The sequence below is a fragment of the Camelus dromedarius genome, chromosome 27 (genome assembly GCF_036321535.1).
Source record: "Camelus dromedarius isolate mCamDro1 chromosome 27, mCamDro1.pat, whole genome shotgun sequence".
Lineage (NCBI taxonomy): Eukaryota > Metazoa > Chordata > Mammalia > Artiodactyla > Camelidae > Camelus > Camelus dromedarius.
In genome coordinates this window covers 22,816,672-22,829,638 of record NC_087462.1, presented here as the reverse complement: position 1 = coordinate 22,829,638, position 12,967 = coordinate 22,816,672, and the positions used below count along the sequence as shown (strand labels likewise).

Here is a 12,967-nt window from a genome sequence, read left to right as displayed (position 1 = left end):
AAAAGTACATAGATAGATCGAAAGATAAAGTAACTGTGGCAAAATGTTACCAGCTTGTGAATCGAGGTAAAGGGTATATAGGTGTACAGGATATTACTCTTTTAACTTTCCTGTGGGTCCAAAAGTAAAATACTGGGGAAAAGTAAAAAGTTATAAAGGTATCTCACTCCACATCCATAGGTCACTCCCAACAACGTTCTGAAAGTGCCTGGAATTGAGGCCAAGGAGCCCAAGGTCACATAAAAGGCAAATGGACCGGGAAGAGCTCTGCAGACCTGACCTCAGGCGCGCAGGGGGTCCCGCCAGCATCAGTTTCTCCGTCTCATTTATAAATGGGGTAATGGCACCTTCACTGACAGGGTTATCAGAAGGACTGAACTACAGTGCCCAGAAATTTGGGAAACATAGAATAAACTTATTTATAAGCAAAGTATTAGGTTATATTTTCAAATAAAATGCTTAATATGTTTTTCCTCAACCTTCAAATATGTCCTCAGGTAAAGTCCTTCTAAATGTATAGCAGTGGCCTAACTGTAATCCGAAAAAAAGCACAATAAATACATATAGATAAATATGGAGTGTCCCCAAAGTCTGGAAACACAGGAGGCAAAGCTGCCGTGAGGTGCCACTGCAGGGCCCTTTGAACATTCAGTCAACAAACACGTGCAGTGAGCACCTCTGCGTCTCTGGAGCTGGGCTGGACTTGGGATACAGTGGGATTAGGGACCTGGCTCAGCCCTCATGGACTGACACTTGAGTGACAGGAAGCCTGACAGTGAACAAGCCAACAAAAACAACCACGGTTTCAGTGAGTGCAATCAAAGAAAGAAATCAGACGTTGGGGAAATAAGGAAGCAGCTTGCTCTAGTCAGGGTGATGGGGCAATGGGGGTGGTCTCAGCTGAGCCCTGAAGACTGAGAAGGAGGCCATCAGGCAAAGGTCCAGGGAAAAGCAGTCCAGGAAGAGAGAAGCGTGCAAATGCCGCGATGGGGGGAAAAGCTTGTTCTGAGGACAGGAGGTAATCTGGGCAGGCCGAGGGGGAGCAGGCCGAGGGGGAGCAGGCTGAGGGAGACTGGAGGGCAGGCTGGGCCGCAGGGCAATGAGGAGTGTGGTCTCTGAAAGCAGAGGGAGGTAACGGAGGGCTTTAAGCAGGGAAACGTGCTCTGTGTCACCTCGCTACTGGCAGTCACGGGGGAACAAAAGCCTTTTAGCGGACTTCGATTTTCTTAAAGCATGTGCTACTCTGAAAAATATAAAAGTGATCTTTTTAAAAATGGAAAGAACTGGCTGAATAGGGTGGCAATAGGCAAGACTTGGGTTGGGAGCAAGGAGAATCTGGAATTTATTAATACAGGAAATTCAAAGCAGCAAATGTTAGCAAGCGGGGAGGAAGCCTTGGCCAGTGGACTTGAACCATTCTGGTCCAGTTGGCAAGGCCTTCGGTTTAATGCTTCAGCAGGGATGAGAGTCCTTACAGCTGACGTTCCTGTGACGATTGTGTGAGGTGATTTACGTGAAGGGTTTAGCACAAGGCCTGGCTCAGGGCATCCTGGCCGACAGTATTTTTATTATTAGTTCCTGGATCAAGACCAGGGTTAGCTATTATTGTTGTATCATTATCATCATCGTTACAGGCATCTCCGACCTATCAGTCGTACTGAGACCTTCATCTTCTCTGCATCTCTCATTTATCCCCACGTCAGTAGTGGCAGAAGCCTGGGAGTCACCCTTCAGCCTTGGACACTCAAGCCCTGGGACACTGATCTTTAAATGCTCCTGTTCCACCCGCTGACTTCCCCCCTGCGCCACCCACATCCTCGCCACTGCTACCCCTCCCCCGACCTCTCTGGTCCTCGGCCAAACTATTCGTCACACATCAGGGAGAGTGACCTGACTTAAAACCACTTTGACGGGTGCCCCTCACTCTGGGATCAAGCTGAAATTCCGTACCACGAACCCCTCACCAGGAAGGCCCCCACGCCCTCTGCTATCTAGTCTCATGATCTCATCCCGCGCCAGCCCCCTCTGGCTCACTGCATCCCAGTCTCACTAGTTTGTTCTATGTTCCTTGGACTCATTAAGCAACCTCTTGCCTCAAAGCCCTTGGACACGCTGTGTCTGTCTTTCTGGAAAACTTTGCCCCTCCTATTTGCCTGGCTAACACCACATCTCAGCTGAAGTATCACCTGGACAAACTGGACTGGTCTTGCCTGAGTCTGTCCTCCCCTCTGCGGACAGGGCTCCCCGAGGGAAGGCTGCGTGTGAGACTCCCTGCGGGATGAACAGCTGTCTGACTTCCGCAGCTGCCCCGCGTAAGCAGCCCAGCGGAGCGGATTCGGGAAAAGCATCCACTTTGTTCATTTAATTACCATACGTTTAAATTCCTAGAATTCATAGTTTCAAAATATGAGGTTCTAACTATCCACAAGCATCAGGAAAACTCATGGCATACAGCAATGTGGATCTTTGCTGAGGCTCACACTTGAGTTGCATGGCCGTGAGCTCGGCCGACAGCCCAGAGCCCACATCTCAGTGGGGCTGCTCTGCTCTCTATGGAAGCGCTGATAAAACGTGGGGGTTCAGGATATACTTCTCCCTGAGGTCAAGGGACCACACAAAACTCATTTTACCATGTCTAGAGAGTTTCGAAAATAGGGGTTGGAAATTCCTTAGAATCTCACCTTCTGATCTCACCTCGTGATTTCATAGGAAAGCAATTCCTTCCAGTGTGTTTTCACTGCACACGGACTCTGGCAACAGACCTAAGTCTGAACCCTAGCCCTGAATTTACTTTCCTCTCAGCCTTCGTCTGCCCCTCTGTGAAATCGGGGGAGAGGCCTCCACAAGGTTCCTGGATCAGATACGCCAGTGCACACTGCGGACCCACCCCGTCTTCCTTTTTCTCTTCCTCCGGGCTAAGAGGTTCCCACAAAGGGCAAGCTCGGGCGCCCCCACCTCTCCCCTTCTTCCTCCACACTTGGAGCTGGACGACTCAGACTGACCTCAGAATTGCACTCAACAATGTCCCCAGTGTCCGCCTGAAGAGGGCAGAGACGCCTAAGGGGCCCTCACAGTGAACCGCCCCCTGACAAGGACCTGCCACTTCAGGGAACCATTCAGCCATGTTCTTTGTAGGACACTGTTTTCAAACTACTGCTTCTAAATGTCTTTTCTCCTTCTTAACTTCTGGTCTCCAAAGAGCTGGAAAGGATGTTAAGGATAGCACTGAAACACCCCGCTTATTTTCGGTCAATATACGTTGCTCTGAGGCCTTCCTCTCTTTATTCAAAGCAGAAGAATCCTCTGTAATGAAAGTAGATCCCGTGCCCGTCTTAAGTCGCTACCGCCCACGACCCAGGTTATTCCCTGGGAAGCAAAACAGAAACGAGTAAGAAGTATTAAAGGTGAACTTCAGGCAAAAACAAGCTGCTTTAGTGTTAAACTTCCTGCTTGATCTCCCAATGAAACAATTCCATACACCTCGGTGAGGCTGAAGATGCGAGGAATCTGCCTTTGGGGCTTGGTTCTGAGAAGGATGTGCACCTTTCTTTGAGCTAAAAGATGCACAAACCACACAACCACGTGTTGTGGCCTTGACAAAGCTCTCTTTTAAGTTTTAGTTACAAGGACATGAAACACAGAGAAGATCCTCGTGGCCGACTCCTGGCCAGGCAACAGGCAGACTGAGAGGCAGCTACCATGGCCTGAGCACTGCCTACTTTTTTCCCGTGCCCGCGAGCAATCCACCTGGGTGAGCCAAGCATTACCATCCCTGTTCTATGCAAGGAAGAAACTAGAGACAGATAAAGCTAGCTGCTCAGTGCGGAGTAAGCAGTGGAGTTGGGATTTAAACCCAGACCTTCTATCTTAAATCCAGTGGGTTTTGGTTTTTTTTTTTTTTAATGTTTCTGTAACAGCTTCCTCAGTTCCAGGCCCAAAGGGTGTATGGGCATCTTATCTTCCTAAGTGCCATGGCTAAGCCAAAGTCAGCCTCGAGATGATCATGGCAGGGACATTTTATACACACACACACACAGAGACAGACAGACACACACACACACACTCTTCCCATTTACTGTTTGAGAAAGTTGGACATTGTGCCTCTCTAGGCTTCAATACTGCAGGATGGATTTCCTAAGACCAAGAATATTTACTTTCATAAGCCAAGATAAGTATAAAAAATAGGAAACAATATTAATCCAATACTATTATCTAATCTGTTTAAAATTTACCAATTGCTCCAGTCATCTACTTTACAGCTTCTTTTTTTCCTGGTTCAGGATCCCATCCAGGGTCGTGTGTAATATTTACGTGCTTTAGTTGCTTTTTAATCTAGAACATTTCTTCAGCCTTTCTTTGTTTTTAAGACACTGGCACTTTTGAAGAGTACAGGTCAGTTATTCAGTAAAAGGTCCTGGAGTCTGGGTTTGTCTGATACTTCCTTGCGATTAAATTCAGGTTCATGAATTCTTGGCAAGAACACTACGTCAGTGACGAGGTGTCCTTCTCAGGGCATCCCAGCAAGAGGAGTGTCAGTTTTCTCCCCTGTAAACCTACTCTCTTTCCTGATGTAATTAACAATCAGTTTTCCCAGGGGCCTCAATCTTTGGCTAATAAAATCATTCTTAAAATGATCTTGAAGCTGCTATGCCATCGTTATCCGTGTCGGTATTTACCCCCTGAGTGTTCACTGGCCCGACGCTCCCAGATCCTCACGGACCACGGGCTCGGCCTGTGACTGGAGCAGAGCCGCCTGCACAGACTTAAGGGCGTCCTACATCCTTGGCAAGATGCACATCTTTCCATTGCCGCTGACTTGCTCTGTATTTGCATCCTACTGACAGATGTTAACGAACGTCCGTAGTCAGTGAGCAAGTGCCCCACCAAGGATGCTGCAGTGACGGGCTGGGAAGGACGCCACATCAGGTCACTGCCGAATCCGTCTCACGTCAGGACGACGTTCACGTCCCTCCACGACCTAGCAATTCTGCAGACCTCTGTACTATCCGCCGTAACAAAAATACGGTGTGAACCCTTCTATTTTGCAGCAGATTCCAGCTACGTCATTCCTTGTTCCTCACAGTTACAGGCAAGGAACAGCGCTTTACTTAAGCTAACAAATTAGACTCCCCCATGTAGCTTTAATTCATAATAATGTCCACTGTGAGACCCTCACACCACCCTGTTTGTGGACAGATGCTCCTTACCTCGTAAAACATGTTGATAACTGGATAACAGAAACTGCAGGTGCTCGACCAGCTCATCCCACATCTGCCACTGGGTTTTATCCGACTGCGGAGATAATAAAAGCCATTGGCAATGAATGCCTTCCTCAGCTAAAGGTTTTGCAGTTTTCACGTCACTTTTACATGATGCTCAGGGCCTAGGGAAAAGGTGCTCTGGGCTTGGAGCTGAAGTAGGGGAGAACGTTACCTGGCACTTGAGCAGTGATGTGGAATTGTTCAGAAAATAGAGGGCCTGGGCCAGAGACAAGGGCAGGCGAGTGGGAGTCTCACAGCTGTGCAGGAATATGATTTCCAGCACCTTGCAGCGCAGGAGGTGGCTTTCCATGGTCGTAAAGAACATCTCTCTGCGTGGAGAAGAGACACAGAGTTCACCATCACAACTATTAGTTCAGAGAACAGAAACCACAGATCCCCCCAGTGCTTCACCCTTTGCCCAAAGACAGAGAAGGAATACAATGAAGGCCTACAAAACCACGAAGCTTGTGGCCAGAGCAGACGGGGCAGACAGCTCGTGAATTAACCACTGCCAGGAGGAGGGAAGGTCTCTGACATTTGACAAAGACAAGTTTAGGACATTGAAAAGAATTGCATCATACTGTAATCAACAGGATTAATCATGGGATTAAACATTGCTAAATGCCCACAATGTACCAGGTACTGTTTGGTACAAACAAGGGCTGTTAAGATAAATAAAAGAGCGGATTACTCTCAAAAAGCTGATATTTGAACAGAAGCAAGAAGTAGGCAAGGGGAACCCACATAAAGTGTAGGGCAACCGGACAGGTAGGCGAGGTGCCTGTGGTGCCTGACAGACACCAAGGAGAGAGCTCATTTGGTCAGAGGGCCGGAAGCAGCTGTGTTACGGAGGAGGAGGCACTGGGGACAGTGGCCTAGGAAGAGTAAAGAAGGCCCAAGGCAGGAGGCACTTCAATGGAGGGAAAAACCTGGGCAAAAACAAAGAAGTGAAAAATAGACAGTTGGGCCATTGCAGCTTTCTTAAATTTCAAGTCCAGGACTTAAGAGTCCCAGAGGAACCCTGGCCCTTGACTTTGTCACTCTGCGCAGCGCAGGGCTTGGCCGGCCAGCACGGGTGGGTTGGAGCATGTTCAAAGGAGCGTTTATAGCAGGAGAGCCATAAAGCAGGGACTGTGCTTGGGGAGGTGAATTAAACTCATTGTTCTAAAAGCAATGTCAGCTCCAAAAAAAAAAAAAAAAAAAAAAAGGTATGACTCTCAGATGCATACGGTGCATCTCTGGACGGCCTGGAGGTTTTCGCCTGAAGACCTGTTGGGTGGTCCTTGCCAGGTCCGCTGGTCTCAGCAGTCCTGAGGGGCAGACAGCTCGCGAGCAGTGAGGAGGGGGCAGCAAGAGGAAGAGCAGGACGTGCCCGGTCCATCAGCGGCAGAGCCAGCCCCACACCTAAGAGTTCCTTCTTCTACAACATCCTACCCCTTTGCAGTTTTGCAATATCTGGAAAAACAGGGGATATTTGTGCCACTGCCATTTATAAAAACAATAAATAACAAAGTATCCATTCATTTTTATTTTCTTTCTTCCCTTTCTTTTTGCTCTTCCACCAGGCACACATATAAAAGCAAAGTCAAAAAGCAGAAGAAACATTTTTAAACCTTTGCTTCTTACTATTCAAAAGTTTAAAACAGTCTACACTATTTATGAAAATCCACTTTATCGCTTTAATGTGTTTAAAAAATACTATTCTATATCTTCTCTGACAAATTTTGCTCTTTAATGCAAAGGACTCCAAATTATTACAGTTGTAAGATAGTCCCAAAATTTCTACTTTGCATTTGGCCTATTATTCTCATAAGACAGTTCTCCTATTCAATAACCTTTTTATCTCAAACTGTATTTTCTCTTCCAATGTTTATTCCAGGGCCTGCATTTGTCCTGGTTTTAGAGTACAAGATGGCAAACCCAGAGATATACAGAAGACAAGAAAGTAATTTTAATGTTTTGGTAGGAAATGGAGGTACAGTTATCTATAGCAATTCAAATTCTAATTTTAAAAACAAGATACCAACATGCAGGAAGGCCAACATCCAGATTCAGCCTTAACAAGAGTCGCTGGTATTGGATTTACCCTCCTGTCATCAACAATTATTAATTTTTTTCAAAAAATCAGTTTTTTTAATTTGAAAAATTTTTAATGATTTAAAAAAATTGCAGTATAGTCAATTTATAATGTGTTAAGTTCTGAAGTACAGCATAGTGATTCATTTATATATATGTGTGTATATATATACACATATTCCTTTTCATATTCTTTTTCATTATAGGCCATTACAAGGTATTGAATATAGTTCCCCGTGCCCTACAGTAGGACCTTGTCATTAACAATGATAAACCTGGACAAAATATATGAAATAACTATTTTCAGGCATTGGAGGAGCTACTACAAATTACAACTATTCCTCAGAGAAGGGAAACAAAGGTGGTGAACCTCACATTTACCCTGGATTTCCTGCTGGGGGCACTTTCCAACTAAAGCAGAGGAAAATGTGGGTCTCAAACAGAAAGCAGTGGGTTTGTTGGGCACAGCAAACAGCTACTGGAGTTCAGGAAAGCTGAGGTGGCTGGAATTACTGTCAGAGAAGAGAGAGCTCAAGAAATGTGTGTAAGGGGCCCCCTTGGCACAGAGGAGGATGGACAGGGAGGAGCTCCAGAACCCCGGGATTCTCCCCCAGCTGGTGAGGGGCTGTGAGCTGAGGGCATTCGGGAGAGCTCCCAGTGCTGAGAGACACTGGGGGCTCGGGGAGCTAGAGAAGAGAGCTCACTGAACGTCCTGGGCATTCAGCTGCGACCCCAGAAGGGCTAAGCTACAAGACTCTAGTCTGTTAAGAAGGGCTGCTTTAGAACCACCCTGACAGATCTTAGAAACAAGCCTCAAGGGGAGATAAGCTAACCTGCCAGCAAACCAACTGCCTGCTAGAATAAAATTCAACACTCTTTAAAGGAATACAGCAAATTTCAGACTCTCAGTGATGCAGTATTCCTAACACTCAGCACACAATAAAAAATTATTAGACAAGGGAAAAAGCAGGAACATGTGATCCATAACCAGGAGTAAAATGCCCACAGAAGCAGACTGAGAGGTGAGGCAGATGCTGAAATTAGCAGACAAGGACTTTAGAAAAGATATTATAAATATGTTCAAGATTAACCAATCAACCAACCAACCAACCAAACTAACCACGATGTATATGATGAGCGACTAGTTGGGGACTCTTAGCAAAGAGAAATGGACACTATAAAAACGAGGCAAATGGAAACTCTGCATCTGAAAAATACAATATCTGAAGTGAAAAAAAAATTCAAAAAACACGATGAGCTTAACAACAAATTGCGTACCACAAGAGAAAAGATCAGGGAGCGTGAAGACTCTCCATAGTGAAATAGAGAAAAAAAAAAAAAAAAAAAAGAGAGGTCAAAACAAAATAAAACAAACAAAGCAACAACTGTAGAAAGCACCAGAGCCGCAGTGCTCTGTGGAACAGTGTCAAGCAGTCTAACATACATGTACTTGAATTCTCAGAAGAAGATGAGAGTTTGGGGCAAACAAACATAAAAAATAATGGCCAAAATATTTCAAAATTTGATCAAAAATACCAACTCAAAAGATTCAAGAATCTCAATAAACCCCAAGCAGGATAAACATAAAGGAAACCACATCTAGGTATGGTAATCAAATTGCTGAAAAAAAAAAAAAAAAGCAGCCAGGTAAAAAAGACACATGCCTCACAGGGGAACAACAGTAAGAACTTCTGGAATCTAAAAAAATGCCACAAATGAACTTATTTACAAAACAGAAACAGACTCACAGACATAGAAAACACACTTGTGGTTACCAAAGAGGAAAATGGAGGGGGGAGGGATAAATTGGGAGTTTGAGATTAGCAGATACAAAGTACTCTATATGAAATAGATAAACAACAATGTCCTACTGTGTAGCACAGGGAACTATATTCAATAGCTTGTAATAACCTATAATGAAAAAGAATATGTATAAAACTGAATCACTATGCTGTATATCAGAAACTAACACAACATTGTAAGTCAACTATACTTCAATTAAAAAAAAAAAACAGTAAGAAATTCTAATGACTTATCAGCAAGCCAGGAGAAAAGGGAACATCTTTTACATACAGAAAAAATACCTATCAATCTAGAATTTATATCAAGTAAAAACACCATTCATATATGAAGGTAAAACAAAAACATTTCCAGACAAAAGCTGGAAAAATTCATTACAAGTAGAAATACACTACAATTTTTTTTAAAAGTTAACTTATTTGGGTGGAAGAGAAATGATCCCAAATAGAACTTGGCTTGTCAAGAAACAAGGAAGAACACCAACCAAAAACGGTAACTATGTGGGTCTGATGTGTTTTTTTTCCTTATACCACTAAGCAATTAACTCAGTTCTGATGCTATTTACCATAGTGTCAGATCCCACAGGTTAAGGGCTCAGTCCTAGAAGACTGCCCTCTCACTCTTCCTTTAGATGCCAGTCAAAAGTCCAGGTTGTTAACCTGTGCTTCTGAACCACCTAGCTATGGACTGAATATTTCCAGGACCCTGCCTTGGGTTTGCTTTTAATTTGCTCCAGTGGCTCACAGAACTCAAGCCCTTTACTTACTAGATTACCAGTTTAGTATAAAAGGAGATAACTCAAAGAACAGTCAAACGGAAGAGGTGTATAAGGTATGGGGAAAGGGTGAGGGGCTTCCACGCTCTCTGGGTACATCACTCTCCGGGCATCTCCACCTGTTCACCAACCTGGAAGCTCTCTGAACCTGGTCCTTTTGGGTTTTCAAGGAAGATGCATTAGATCGGTACGACTGATTAAATCATTGGTTATTGGTACCTGGACTCAAATCTCCAGCCCCTGTCCCCTCCCAGGAGGTAGGGGTGTAGTGGAGGAAGGGGTGGGAGTGGAGAATTAGGGCTGAAAGTTCCAACCCTCTAATCACATGGTTGATTCCTCTGGCAACCAACCCATCCTTAAGTTACCTAGAGGCTTTCCAAAAGACACCTCATTAACATAACAAAAGATACCTTTATCACTCTCATCACATAGAAAACTCCAAAAGAGCTCTGTGCTAGAAACAGGATGACGATCAAATATATACTTCTTACTGTAAATCACAGTATCACAGATGGGTCATATAAAGCCTTTTTCCTCCCTCATCTCTAAATTTCTTTTAAAAACAACAAAATGTTTAAAGCAAAAATATGATTCCATCCTGGAATTTATAAAATATGTAGAAGTAAAATGTGTGACAACAATAGCACAAAGGATGGGAGCAGGGTCAGTGGAAATACAGCTGTAAGATTTTACATTGCATATCGCGATATAATATTAATTCAAGGCAGACCCTAGTCGGGTAAGGATACAAATTGTGATTCTAAGAACAGCCATTAAAAAAAAATTTGCCAAAAAAGCATTTGATAAAATTCAATACCCACTCATGCTAATAGCTAATAACAGAAAACTAGGAATAAAAGGGAGCTTCTTCAACTTATTAATGAATATCTAGAAAAAAAACCTTATAGCTAGCAACATAATTAATACTGAACTGATATTTTAATCAATAATTAATTAACGGACTGAATGCTTTCCACTAGAACATGAACAAAGCAAAGATATCTGCTTTCATTACTGGTATTTAATATAGTACTGGTAGTTCCAGCCAGTAGAGTAAGGCAATAAAAGACATACAGATTGGAAAGGAAGAAATAAAACTGTCCCTATCTGCAGGTGCCATGATGGTCTACAAAGGCAGTTCCAAGGAATCTTTGTCACAAAAGCATTTTTCATAAAAAAAAATTGATAAGCTGGACTTCATAAAATTTAAAACTTGCTCTGTGAAAGATCTTTAGGATTAAAATACAAACTACAGGATGGGAGGAAATATTTGCAAACTATTGATCTGAAAAAGGATTAGTATCTAGAATATATAAAGACTCTCAAAACTTAACAGTAAAAAAGCAAACAATCCATTTAGAGCATGAGAAGAGATATTTTAGTAAAGATGTTATACAGATGGCACATGAAAAGATTTTCAACTTCATTAGCCATCAGAGAAATGAAAATGAAAATCACAATGAGATATCACCATACTCCTATCAGAATGACTAAAATAAAAAATAGTGGCAACAGCAAATGTTGGCCAGGATGCGGAGAAACTGGATCACTCATATAATGCTGTAGGGGAATGTAAAATGGTACAGCCACTCAAGGAAACAGTTTGGCAGTTTCTTAAAAAAACTAAAAAAATAACAACTATATAACGCAAAAATTACACTCCTTGGCATTTATTCCAGAGAAATAAAGGCTTATGTTTATTTAAAAATTTGTACACAAATGTTTATAGAAGCCTTGGTCATAAAAGCCCAAACTGGAAATAACACAGATATCCTTCAATGGGTAAATGGTTAAAAATAAAATCAGTGGTACACCCACACAATGGTATACTATTCAGCAATAAAACGGAATCAACTACTGATAGATACAACAATCTGAATGGATCTCCAGAAAATCATGCTAAGTGAAAAAAGCCAATCCCAAAAGGTTGATTCCACTTACATAGCATCTTGAAATGACAAAAATGGAGAACAGATTAATAGTTGCCAGGGTAGGGGTTGGAGTGGAGTGGGTCTGGCTATAAAAGGGCAAAATGAATATTCCTTATGGTGATGGAAATGTCCTGTTATCTTGGCTTGCATCAATCTTGATATCTTAATTGTGATATTTGTACTGAAGTTTTGCAATATGTTACCATTGGGCAAAATTGGGCAAAGAGTACATGTGATCTCTTTGTATTATTCTTTACAACTGCACGAGAATCCACAATTATGTCAAAATAAAATTTTAATTAAAAAAGTTAAAAAGTCTTAGTAGAGATAAAATGAAATAATAGGAAATAATTAATTCAAAAGAAGGCAGAAAAGGAGGTAAAAATGAACAAAGAACAAAGGGGAAAAGTAGAAAAAACAGTAAGATGATAGACGTAAAACTGATAATTAAGTTAAATGTAAATGGAATAAATAATTCCAGTTAAAAGGCAGGGATTGTCAGCTGCCTAAAAAAGCAAATCAGACTATATGCTGTTTACAATATACATACTTTTTTTTCTTTTAGTTTCTGTTGACTCACAGAAGATTTGCAAGAATAGTACAAATAATTCCCAAATACCCTTAATAATTTTCACCCAGGTTCCCCAAAGGTTAAACATTTACCATACCTTCTTTATCCTTCTTAACTGCCTGTCAATTTTTTTCTTTGAACTATTTGATAGTAAGTTGCAGACATGATGCCCACTTATCCCTAAATATCTGTGTATAATTCCTAAAAACAAGGACATCCTCTTAGATATCCAAGTAGAATAATCAAAAGCAGGAAATTAATCTTAATGCAATACTGTTACATTAACCATAGACTTTAATCAGATTTTTCATTGTTCTAATAATGCTATTAATAGCAAAAGAAAACCCCAGATTATGTATTGCATCAGTTGTCTATCTTTTTAAATGTTCTTTGCTTTAATCTCGAATAGTTTCTCAGCCTTGCTTTGCCTTTCGTAACACTGACACTTTTGAAAAGTGCAGGTTTTTTTTTTAATAGGATGTTTCTCATTTGGGGTTTCTCTGATATTTTCCCATGATTTGATTGAGGTTATGCATATTTTGGCAAGAGGCCT

At 42.3% G+C, this 12,967-nt stretch overlaps 1 protein-coding gene across 1 annotated transcript in view; it reads right to left on the bottom strand.

Annotated features, from left to right (window-relative positions):
- Positions 1 to 12,967, bottom strand: part of SIMC1 (SUMO interacting motifs containing 1) — a 56,841-nt gene that overhangs the window by 3,038 nt on the left and 40,836 nt on the right. Inside the window, exons 8-9 of the mRNA XM_031437832.2 lie at positions 5,434 to 5,590; positions 5,208 to 5,292 (exon numbers count right to left, since the gene is read on the bottom strand). Of these exons, the coding sequence (XP_031293692.2) occupies positions 5,208 to 5,292; positions 5,434 to 5,590 (242 nt within the window). The remainder of the gene's footprint in view (positions 1 to 5,207; positions 5,293 to 5,433; positions 5,591 to 12,967) is intronic.